The 12,719-nt window shown below is 43.6% G+C and overlaps 1 protein-coding gene across 1 annotated transcript in view; it reads right to left on the reverse strand.

Annotated features, from left to right (window-relative positions):
* The window catches only part of LOC109872790 (unconventional myosin-VIIa), an 84,957-nt gene that overhangs the window by 49,816 nt on the left and 22,422 nt on the right, over positions 1-12,719 (reverse strand). Inside the window, exons 3-11 of the mRNA XM_031808435.1 lie at positions 6,676-6,789; positions 6,149-6,301; positions 5,125-5,142; positions 4,304-4,488; positions 3,923-4,044; positions 2,098-2,240; positions 1,609-1,722; positions 1,214-1,367; positions 47-123 (exon numbers count right to left, since the gene is read on the reverse strand). Coding sequence (XP_031664295.1) covers positions 47-123; positions 1,214-1,367; positions 1,609-1,722; positions 2,098-2,240; positions 3,923-4,044; positions 4,304-4,488; positions 5,125-5,142; positions 6,149-6,301; positions 6,676-6,789 — 1,080 coding nt within the window. The remainder of the gene's footprint in view (positions 1-46; positions 124-1,213; positions 1,368-1,608; positions 1,723-2,097; positions 2,241-3,922; positions 4,045-4,303; positions 4,489-5,124; positions 5,143-6,148; positions 6,302-6,675; positions 6,790-12,719) is intronic.

Below are 12,719 nucleotides of genomic sequence, written 5' to 3' on the forward strand. Positions count from 1 at the left end.
CAAGCCCAGCACAGAGATGGTGTACAGGTAAGTTACTACTACCCACCTCCATCAGAGATGCAGCAGTGGACAGGTCTGGAGATTGCACCACCACACAGGCATCCAGGTTGTCATAGGTATGGGCTGTTGGAGTGTATGTGTTTGCAAGGGGGAGAAAAGGGGGAAAGCAAGTCAAGAGTTTTGTTCCAAAACGCTATATCCACCACATCTGTATTTTTTCATCCCAAATGATTTCTTATGGGTACCTTCATGTTTGTGTCAAATATTACTGTTCTTAGATTTCTTATTTCTACATTTCAGATGTGTATTAAAATGGGTTTTTGTTGTAAAACGCTATATATCAATTGTTTAATGGAATGGAATGTTCGTATCTTGTATATTTCACTGTGATTTGTGGTTGTCTCACCTAAGATGAGTGCACTTACTGTAAGTTGCTCTGAATAAGAGCATTCGCTAAACGACTAAATTGTAAATATTTTACATAAGGATCTTATGTTATTGTATTGATTCATAAAAAAATTAACACATTTTATTGATTACACAAATGTATAATTTGTACAGTTCTTTATTACAAATGTAGTTATTTATCACATTTAGCTATGTAAAACCTAGCAGTACTACTTATTCATCTGTGAGTGAGGCGGATATATATTGTTTTGCAACAAAACATGATAATTTGTCTCTCTGAATTGAAACCATCAAGTGATAGATTTGAACAAATACATGTCTGTCATTGAACATCCCTATGCCATGATTAGTTAGTGAAAAAACACCAATCTCTTTCATAATTTCTTTAAGCAATCTAATTTACCAACATTTCTGAAAATGGATATATAGCGTTTTGGAATTAAACCCTTCAAGTCAATTATGTAAGTAAATTATCCAAGTGCATTTATAACTTCTAACTCAATAGCTAACTTGTAGTCATGTGTCAGTTTTGGAAGACTACTCCTCTGTAAACCTGGAACCAAATTCAAGAGAGAACAAGACAGGGATTAACAACTTCCTCAAGGGTAAAATCCCCTCACTTTTGCTGCTCCCACAAGTGATCTTTTATAACACTTTCAACATTTAAAAGATCTCTTGTGGGAGCAGCAAACAGTGCATGAACATAAGCCTTTTTTTATATATAGTTGCCCAGCTCCTGTGTCGAGTTTGAAGGCATTGTATTGTGCTTCAACACTCTCTTTCCAAAATGGCCACCTCTGCCCACCCTCGTAGCGCAGGTTGCCCATGTGCAGGATGGCCGCCAGTAGTTTGGAGATCTCCCAGTTCTCTGTCTCTGTGAACATCAGCACCTTCATGGCCGACAGGATGCTGGAGTAATCCTTTAGGTCATCACGGCCATCACATTTTGTACAGTTCCCCTGGAGAGGGACATACACATAATGTATAGCCATTCATTATCTATACTGTATAGTACATTCATTATTGCCCATGCGCAGGATGGCCGCCAGTAGTTTGGAGATCTCCCAGTTCTCTGTGAACATCAGCACCTTCCTGCTGCTATATAAATAAACACATGCACGCACACACACACACTGGTATACACATATACAATAGGAGCTAGACGCATGCACACAGCCCCCGCTCACACCCACTACTCACCATGGTGAGGTAGGAGTAGTCAGTGGCTAGGCCCAGGCCCAGCTTGGTCTTCAACTCTGGGGCCATGCCCCGCAACATACAGTAGAAGATGTGATAGTTCCTCTCATCCGCAGCCTGGAGGAGAGAATAACACAGCAGGGTCGAGTTCATAGGGTACAAAACAAAAGAAAACTGTCAAAACGGGAAACTGTCTGCAAACTCAAGACTTCTCCAGTATGTACTGTTCTATTCCACTCTATAGCCCCTCCCCCCGGACCCTATAGCCCCTCCCCCTGGACCCTTACCTGTCTGCAGACCCTATAGCCCCTCCCCCCTGGACCCTTACCTGTCTGCAGACCCTATAGCCCCTCCCCCCTGGACCCTTACCTGTCTGCAAACCCTATAGCCCCTCTTCCTGGACCCGTACCTGTCTGCAGACCCTATAGCCCCTCCCCCCTGGACCCTTTCCTGTCTGCAAACCCTATAGCCCCCCCCCCCCCGGACCCTTACCTGTCTGCAGACTCGGGACTTCTCCAGAAGATACTGTTCTATCTTTGCCCCCTCGATTGCACCTCTCTTGTTAAAGTGGATGTCGATGTATTTCCCAAAGCGACTGGAGTTGTCATTCCGGATGGTCTTAGCATTCCCGAACGCTGCAGGGATGAAAGTCCAGACTTAGTGTAACAGACGCAGTTCAGTGAACAATGCTCACATGATGAATCACCTTGCCTGAGACCTGAAGAGTATTGTGGCATGCAGTACACCAGGGTTTCCAACCCTGGTCAGATAGTCACATTAGCTTAGAGAGACATAGCTAATACAGTCCACATGTAGAATACACAGACGGAAACTTCCGAACGTGCAAATGAGGCTTTAGACATGGATAGGAGGCCCAATTGTTGTGCTATTTCCGGGTCACACCAGGTGTTAATGCCAGCATTAATGGCATAGAGAGGTGAATGAATGCCCTGCCTGACTTAAGCTGTACACCAAATTGTCAGATCACTACCTTTGGCCTGGAGGGTGTTTCCTTCTCCCCTGTACTTGTTCCAGGGAAAGAACGCAAGTCATGAATCTGTCTTTTAAGGACTCTTTGAAGAATGCATCCCAAGTTCAGCTTTTCCTACACAGCTTCTGTGATTCTAGCCTACACATTTTTTTAAACAAACCTGCCCCTGAGATATTTTATTTTATTTCACCTTTATTTAACCAGGTAGGCTAGTTGAGAACAAGTTCTCATTTGCAACTGCGACCTGGCCAAGATAAAGCATAGCAGTGTGAACAGACAACACAGAGTTACACATGGAGTAAACAATTAACAAGTCAATAACACAGTAGAAAAAAAGGGGAGTCTATATACATTGTGTGCAAAAGGCATGAGGAGGTAGGCGAATAATTACAATTTTGCAGATTAACACTGGAGTGATAAATGATCAGATGGTCATGTATAGGTAGAGATATTGGTGTGCAAAAGAGCAGAAAAGTAAATAAATAAAAACAGTATGGGGATGAGGTAGGTGAAAATGGGTGGCTATTTACCAATAGACTATGTACAGCTGCAGCGATCGGTTAGCTGCTCAGATAGCAGATGTTTGAAGTTGGTGAGGGAGGTAAAAGTCCCCAACTTCAGCGATTTTTGCAATTCGTTCCAGTCACAGGCAGCAGAGTACTGGAACGAAAGGCGGCCAAATGAGGTGTTGGCTTTAGGGATGATCAGTGAGATACACCTGCTGGAGCGCGTGCTACGGATGGGTGTTGCCATCGTGACCAGTGAACTGAGATAAGGCGGAGCTTTACCTAGCATGGACTTGTAGATGACCTGGAGCCAGTGGGTCTGGCGACGAATATGTAGCGAGGGCCAGCCGACTAGAGCATACAAGTCGCAGTGGTGGGTGGTATAAGGTGCTTTAGTGACAAAACGGATGGCACTGTGATAAACTGCATCCAGTTTGCTGAGTAGAGTGTTGGAAGCAATTTTGTAGATGACAAGGTAGCTTGGAGCGAGTGTAGCTTGGAGCAAGTGTACAGTATCTCTGTATTCTACACAACACCACATTTGCCTTGCCAAGTAACATGAGGGCAAGTTGGCTAAGGCAGCGACGGACAGCAAGCACCCTAGCTATTACATTTCATCAGTGCTGCTGAGTGGATATACTGTGGTTAGTCTCACAAAATTCAATAGAATACTGGTATGGACATTGGCATCCATGGAAACATAACTACAAGACGGCCATCTTGGTCAGGAAATGTTTTCAATTAAACTGGTTTGGAATTTGACCAAGATGGCTGCCATTAATAGCCCATTCTAGTGTCTCATCTCAATGTTGAGTCTGACCTTCCAGTATGGGGTTGGCCTCCAGGACCTGTTGCTCAATCCAGGAGTGTTGTCCACTGATGGCTGCCAGGAACTGCAGGATCAACTTGGTGCTCTCTGTCTTACCTGCCCCAGACTCACCACTGAGGAACACAGGAGGAGATGCAATATTTTATGTATAGAAGCAGACAGACAGACAGACAGACAGACAGACAGACATGCACGCACGCACACACGCATACACACATGTAAATACAGCAACTCAAACACATGCTCACTTAAATAGTGAAACCCAAATGCGCACACACTCACACACACACACACACACACTCACTCACTCACTCACTCACTCACTCACGCACGCACGCACGCACACACGCACGCACGAACAAATACACTAACCTGATGATGCAGCACTGGTCCTTGTTGTTCCTCTGCATGTTGAAGTAGCAGTTGTCTGCTATGGCAAAGATGTGAGGTGGCATCTCCCCAATCTTCTTATTGGTGTACAGGCGGATCTGGTCTGGAGTGTAGATGGGCAGCAGCTGGTAAGGGTTTACCGCCACCAGAATCGACCCTGTGTAAGTCTGCAGGGAGAGGTCAAAGTCAAAAGGTGAAATGGTCAAGGTTCATGCCAAGATGAGGGCAACCATGTTCTCCCTGAGGATTTGGCGATAACTTGATTTGCGCTAGTGATAGCATGATTTGTTGCTAGCGATAGCACAATTTGTCACTTTCTTTCACTGGGATTGTGATTAGGCTAGTAACTAGGCTCGTGATCACTGAGATAATGTATTGTGAACCTGATGAAGATTGATCATTTAAATTCAGAACTACAAAATCATTGGAAGTTGAGGTTGAAAATCCCCTTAATGTGCATAATCTAAACATAATAATCAGTCATAATAACCCATGATTTGTTGTACTTCCAAGCCTGCAGGCCAAAGCTGTGGTGTGTTCTAAAAGTTCACGTGTGTTGAACATTTCCGCTTTGATGGTCAAAGCACATGTAACAAGCTGGATCAAAGGTTAAGCACGAAGCAGAGCTTGGCCTTCAGCCTAGCAGAGATTATATATAGCCATTCATTCAGTGACAGCAAAGAAAAGGAAAGTAGTAGAAGTGCTAGAATTAATGGCATGGGCTAGCTTGTTAGCATGTTCCTTTTTAGCTTTTAAAAAAAGAAATAGGAAAGAGCATGCTTGTCTCTGTAGTTTGTACTCACCCTTCCCCCACAATTTGTCTACACAGAGAGATAGGGAGGGGGATGAAGAGGGAGAGGAAAGAGGTATAAGGAAAAAGCACAAAACAGGCACAAGTTGATGAGGGACCGACTGGGGAGGACATACAGGGGCTAGGTCTCAATACTCTATAACAGCTTCCTTAACCACCCGTACCACATATATCACAACAGACTGAACACGTTTCCATCATGTGTCCTGCCAGAGCAGTGATACTGAGGAAAGGATATGAGGAGAAGAAGCTGGTTCAAACTATTGAGCCACAGCCAGGCAGGGAAGATAAGGAACCAGTGGTGTTGGGGGGCTGTGGAGGCCAGGGGAACTAACATGCCAGTATAACCAAGAAAGTAAGTAAAATAACCACACAGACAAGGAAAACCCTATAACAGTCAATCAACAACATGACAACATGTCACTAAACAAGGTCACTCTGTTTCATAGAATATGTTCTAAACCATACTTCCTTGTTATTTGAAGGACTCATATGCTGTAAAATTATCAATGGTGGAAAAGTATCCATTTGTCATACAATTGTAATTTGTCATACAATTGTAGAAAATTACTCAAGTAAAATTAGAAGTCTTTGGTTTTAAGTATACTTAAGTATCAAAAGTAAGTGTATAGTAATTGCAAAAATATACTTAAATATCAAAAGTAAAAGTAAAAGCATAAATCATTTCATATTTCTTATATTAGGCAAACCAGACGTCATAACTTTATATATATATTATTTTGCGGACAGTCAGGGGCATACTCAATTTACAAATGAAGCATTTGTGTTTAGTGAGTCCACCAGATCAGAGGCAATACGGATGACCAGGGATGTTCTCTTGATAAATTTGTGAATTGGACCATTTTCAAATATCAATAGTAAAGTAAAGTATAGATACAAAAAAAACGACTTAAGTAGTACTTTAAAGTATTTTTACATTAGTACTTTACACCACTGAAAATGATGGTCTTGTAGTGGTACCAAAGCGAGCAGCCAGTATTGCAGGGGGGACTCACATAGATGACACGCTCGTTGTAGCGGATGAGCAAGTTCCGCAGGATGCCAGCCTCGTTGAGGTCTCCCAGGCGGATCATATCCTCCACACCGTGGATGGAGGTGGGGTGCATGGGCTTAATGTTGGTGGCATTCTGGGGCGATATCCAGTGCTCCTGATGGGAGAACAGTTACAGTACATTCACAGCCATTGAGGAACTATGGTGTCATAGGCTACTGTGCGTCCATGTGGGCTTGTTAGAGTAAGCTTAAGGCCCTGTTTGAATGCATCCTCCTTTCCTTCCCCTTCCTTGCTTTCTTCCTTCCATTAAGTAATCACTGATAAAACATGAATGGATAGGTGTAGGCAAGCTTTCCATGGCATTGCTTTTACCAATAATGTCATGTCATGATTACTCCAAGGACGGGAGGAAGGAGGGATGCATTTGAACAGGGCCAAAGTCTTGTTCATCAAAATATTGTTAATGTCTCGTCGTCTTGTCAAAGTAGTGTCAACGTCCTGTCAACGTCTCATCTCGAGTGGACTTACCCTCCCCTCGTCATCCAGCACCTGGATCTGTCCCGAGTCACAGAGCTTGAGCACGGCTCCCACTGGGACATCGAACTCCCGGCCCGTCTTAAGGTCCAACCAGACATAGTCCCCCTAGAAAGCAACCACAAACACAATCAGCAATCAGGAAGGAATTCTCAGAAAACTCCTTCAACAAGTTAATGTGCAAGTTTTTTTTCAAGAGCTGCAGTCCCATCCAAAGATTTTCTCGATAATGTTTCATTTTAAGGGGCCTTATTACAGTGTAATTCCATATGGAATGACCCTGTATCAAGTATTGTAATTAATTGTAATAATACATAGCTAAACTGAAATAACAACATGTTACTGGAGGTAACTACAGTCTAATTACAGTCTAACAACAAATGCTAGTTACCATGCTTGTTAAAAATGTTAAAGTTTCCAATAGCTTCCCAACCATATCCCAACGCACCATATTCTTGGTTAAATAATGGTTTTTATAAATGCACTTAAAATGTTCATAGGACAGACTCTTATTCCATCATGTAACCTTGCAAGGGTTCCACTGTTGGATCAGTGAAATTATTTATTTATCACAGAAATTAAGGCATCATGTCAACATCTACCCGTCTGCACAATACACTCAGAGGGGTTTGTTGAGACTAACATCATGTGACAGTGCGCAAAGAACGTGTCGAGAAGGTCAGTGTGCAGACATGAGAGACTGCCATGAAAGAGTGTCGTGAACAAGACAAAAACATCAACACAGGAGATAGAAAGTAAGTTTTCCATGCTAGCTAATGTTAGCTGGGCTCGATGGTCTTATCTTCTCTGAACCTTGTTCTCAAGGTATCCATACCTCAAGGGTATTACATGAGAAACACCCAGCATGTTAACGTTATCTAGCTAGCTAGCCACTTGTGTCAACAGACTATGAAGAATATTAGTTCCTTTTCAATGTAGCTAAACACTAGCTAACTTAGTGTTAGCAAGCACTATTATTGTTAGCTAGACAAGACAACAACTAGCTAGGTAACAGGCCTAAACTATAGAAATCATGATGATAACTAGTATAGGGTAAAGTAAATTGTTATAGCTACATACTTTTTCTCTAACACAGATTCCCACAAGGTCTCAGACTTCAAGATGTACCCGGCTCCACGAGGGGGCTAAAGGGGTCTTAGCCCCCTCAGTTGAAACTTGTGCCACCTTAGTTTTAGGTCCCTATATAAAAATAGCAAAAAAGTTCAAACGACTGAGTGACAGGTTGGTGAAAAAGAAATCTGTGTCTCCACTGCGCTGAGTCAGCACAATGGACAGAGTGCGTCGCGGTGTGTTTAAGGAAGCTATGGAAAGCCACTGGGACGGTTAGGTATGACTCCTTTGGGTTTCCATAAAAAGCAGGAAAAAGCATTTCTCATCTTTGTGTAAGGCTAAGTGAATAACATGATAAACCTCCGCTTGTAATGTTTGATTTGGATTTATAAGTGTGGGGTCCAGTTTACCAGTCGGGCCCTGGTGAGGACACCATGTTGGAGGCCGAACTGTCTCCTTCTTGCTCCTCTGCTGTTCCTATGGGCGCACTCTGCAGGAGTGTCTTCCCTATGATGGGGTGTGAGAGGTTTTCATCCTGACATTGACTGGCACTAAATTGACTATGACAGAGCTCTCTCCGGAGCCTGGAGAGGAGAACATGTGCTCTGACCCTTTCAGTAGGCTTGGAGAGAAAATCACTGCACCGCAAAATGTTCCTGGGTGTAGCACGGAAGTTGTGTCACTGCTGGAGGGTCTGGAAACCACCCTGGTGTCCACTGTGCATTGTCCGGGAGAGAATGCTCCCTTACCTGCTTCAATAAAGTCCCATTTTATGAGCATGGCCTTATTTCTATTACAGCATATTGGATGACTGTCATTCATATTTCATTCACCCAGCTGGATAGATTTAGGCTACTACATGATGCTCAAATTTTCCTTATACCTATCATGAGGTTGCTACAACCTACAAATTAAAGTTTACAACGTAGGTGCAGAGGTCGAGAGGAAAGTTTTAGTAATCAAGGTGACGGAGAGTGATACATTCAACACCACCTTGCACACTCTTGCCTGCATCTAGCTGACCTAGGGTGTAATCATTAGTCCATACCGTTGCAAACGAGAGTTTCTATTGGAGAAATTCAGGTATGTTTATCCATGTTTCATTTGCTTCCATTTAAGAAAAGTTTTTTCAACATAATCGACAGAATGAATACGCTCCTGATCACCCGCACACACAGTTCTCTTTCATAGCAGTCACATACAAACAGCATGATCACTTTACTTGTTGTATAATTAATTCTCGCATCTATACACTCTCCTCCTCTCACCTTCTCCCTTCGCTTGTGGACTTCAGTGCACAACACAACAGCTGGCTGTGACCAGGTGAAAAAATCTTTCCAAGCCAAACTTCATACCATAACCGCTACACACAGCCTACATCACTGTCTCCATATTAACTAACGTCATAGTCAACATAGCTACTAGAACTAATGCGTTAGTAAACCCACTACAATCATGCAGTACAGTGTACAGCAAGCAGTTTACACCGGCGGGCTCCGGTAGCAATAAATTAATAAAACCGAAAGCCCACTTTGACTTGGAAGAGTTCTAGTGTTGGATAGCCTTAGCCAGCTAGCTAACATAGCATACCTCTCTGGTTGAGCTGGATGTTTGAGCTGCATTAGCTAGCTAAGTAAGTGAAAGTGAAAGTTTAAAGAAATATAACTAGCTTTCTCTTCATTGTTTTTAATTTAAGAAATTAATTTGATCAAAACTGTTAAACTATTGTCTTTCTCTCTCTTTGAGTTACGCACCACGTTTTATGCACTGCACTGCTAGCTAGCTGTAACTTATGCTTTCAGTACTTTCTTTATTCTCTGATCCTTTGATTGGGTGGACAACATGTAAGTTCATGCTGCAAGAGCTCTGATAGGTTGGAGGATGCCCTCCGGAAGTCGTCATAATTACTGTGTAAGTCTATGGAACGGGGTGAGAACCATGAGCTTCCAAGGTTTTGTATTGAACTCAATGTACCCAGAGGAGGAAGGAAACTAGCGGTCCTCTGGCTACACCATGGTGCTACCCCAAAGAGTGCTGCTGAGGCTACTGTAGACCTTAATTGCAAAACAGTGTGTTTCAATAAATTATTTGGTGACGTGAATATATGTAGTATAGTTTTATCTAAAAATTATAACGTTTTTTAATGTTAATTTATATTTATCTGAAATACACTGAGGAGGATGGTCCGCCCCTTTCTCCTCTTAGGAGCCTCCACTGGATTTTCCTTTATTTGCTCCGCCAATCTACATTTAACAAATGGACATAACATGTTGGTCAATACAGTATGTATCATGTACTCAGTGCTCGTTCCCAAACCAGAAACCGTAGATTGATGGCAGCATTCGCGCGAAACTGAAAGCGCAAACCACTGCTTTTAACCCGGGCAAGGTGACCGGTAACATGACCGAATTCAAACAGTGTAGCTATTAACTCCGCAAGGCAATCAAACAAGCTAAGCGTCAGTATAGAGACAAAGTAGAGTTGCAATTCAACGGCTCAGACACAAGAGGTATGTGGCAGGGTCTGCAGTCAATCACGGATTACAAAAAGAAAACTAGCCCCGTCGCGGACCAGGATGTCTTGCTCCCAGACAGACTAAATAACTTCCTTGCTCGCTTTGAGGTGCCATTGACACGGCCCGCTACCAAAACCTGCGGACTCTCCTTCACTTCAGCCGACGTGAGTAAAACATTTAAACGTGTTAACCCTCGCAAGGCTGCAGGCCCAGACGGCATCCCCAGCCGCGTCCTCAGAGCATGCGCAGACCAGCTGGCTGGTGTGTTTACGGACATATTCAATCAATCCTTATCCCAGTCTGCTGTTCCCACATGCTTCAAGAGGGCCACCGTTGTTCCTGTTCCCAAGAAAGCTAAGGTAACTGAGCTAAACGACTACCGCCCCGTAGCACTCACTTCCGTCATCATGAAGTGCTTTGAGAGACTAGTCAAGGACCATATCACCTCCACCCTACCTGACACCCTAGACCCACTCCAATTTGCTTACCACCCCAATAGGTGCACAGATGACGCAATCGCAACAATGCCCTAACCCATCTGGACAAGAGGAATACCTATGTGAGAATGCTGTTCATCAACTACAGCTCAGCATTTAAAACCATTGTACCCTCCAAACCCTGGGTCTCGACCCCGCCCTGTGCAACTGGACTGACGGGCCTCACCCAGGAGGTGAGGGTAGGTAACAACATCTCCACCCCGCTGATCCTCAACACTGGGGCCCCACAAGTGTGCGTTCTGAGCCCTCTCCTGTACTCCCTGTTCACCCACGACTGTGTGGCCATGCACGCCTCCAACTCAATCATCAAGTTTGCGGACGACACTGCAGTGGTAGGCTTGATTACCAACAACGACAAGACGGCCTACAGGGAGGAGGTGAGGGCCCTCGGAGTGTGGTGTCAGGAAAATAACCTCACACTCAACGTCAACAAAACAAAGAAGGCGATTGTGGACTTCAGGAAACAGCAGAGGGAGCACCCCCCTATCCACATCGACGGGACAGTAGTAGGGTAGTATGTTTTACGTTCCTCGGCGTAGACTTCACGGACAAACTGAATTTGTCCACCCACACAGACAGCGTTGTGAAGAAGGTGCAGCAGCGCCTCTTCAACCTCAGGGGGTTGAAGAAATTTGGCTTGTCACCAAAAACACTCACAAACTTCTACAGATGCACAATCGAGAGCATCCTGTCGGGCTGTATCACCGCCTGGTACGGCAACTGCTCCGCCCACAACCGTAAGGCTCTCCAGAGGGTAGTGAGGTCTGCACACCGCATCACCGGGGGCAAACTACCTGCCCTCCAGGACACCTACACCACCCGATGTCACAGGAAAGCCATAAAGATAATCAAGGACAACAACCACCCGAGCCACTGCCTGTTCACCCCGCTATCATCCAGAAGGCGAGGTCAGTACAAGTGCATCAAAGCAGGGACAGAGAGACTGAAAAACAGCTTCTATCTCAAGGCCATCAGACTGTTAAACAGCAACCACTAACATTGAGTGGCTGCTGTCAACATACTGACTCAACTCCAGCCACTTTAATAATGGAAAAATGTATGTTAAAAAAATTATCACTAGCCACTTTAAACAATGCCACTTAATATAATGTTTACATACCCTACATTACTCATCTCATATGTATATACTGTACTCTATATCATCTACTGCATCTTGCCATCTTTATGTAATACATGTATCACTAGCCACTTTAGACTATGCCACTTTTATGTTTACATACCCTATGTTACTCATCGCATATGTATATACTGTACTCGATACCATCTACTGCATCTTGCCTATGCCGTTCTGTACCATCACTCATTCATATATCTTTATGTACATATTCTTTATCCCTTTACACTTGTGTGTATAAGGTAGTAGTTGTGGAATTGTTAGGTTAGATTTCTCGTTGGTTATTACTGCATTGTCGGAACTAGAAGCACAAGCATTTCGCTACACTCGCATTAACATCTGCTAACCATGTGTATGTGACAAATAACATTTGATTTGATTTGATGTGCCATTCTGCCATTAGTTTGGGTACTGTGTGCGTTTAAGGGGGGTGAGTTGAAATACTGAACCGTAATGATTTCAGTTGAAGAGACGACTGCTACGTCCTGACAATGTTTATGAGGTTGCTGTTTATGTGGAACGAACGTGTCTTGAACTTAATTTCAAATGCGGAGACCACAAATAAGGGGAGGGATGTGTGGCCAAGACGCGCTGTACATCTCTCTCCACTACTGCCACTGACTCCCGCCAATACTATTCTAATTTTCCAAGTGGAAACATTGTTTGGAGAATTCACAAACCGAGCAACACTTGTGGTTTATTATAATATTTCTTTATTTATTTTTACCCCTATTGAACTAGGCAAGTCAGTTAAGAACAAATTCTTATTTTCAATGACGGCCTAGGAACAGTGGGTTAACTGCCTTGTTCAGAGGCAGAA

This window comes from Oncorhynchus kisutch, linkage group LG28 (genome assembly GCF_002021735.2).
Source record: "Oncorhynchus kisutch isolate 150728-3 linkage group LG28, Okis_V2, whole genome shotgun sequence".
NCBI classification, from domain to species: Eukaryota; Metazoa; Chordata; class Actinopteri; order Salmoniformes; family Salmonidae; genus Oncorhynchus; species Oncorhynchus kisutch.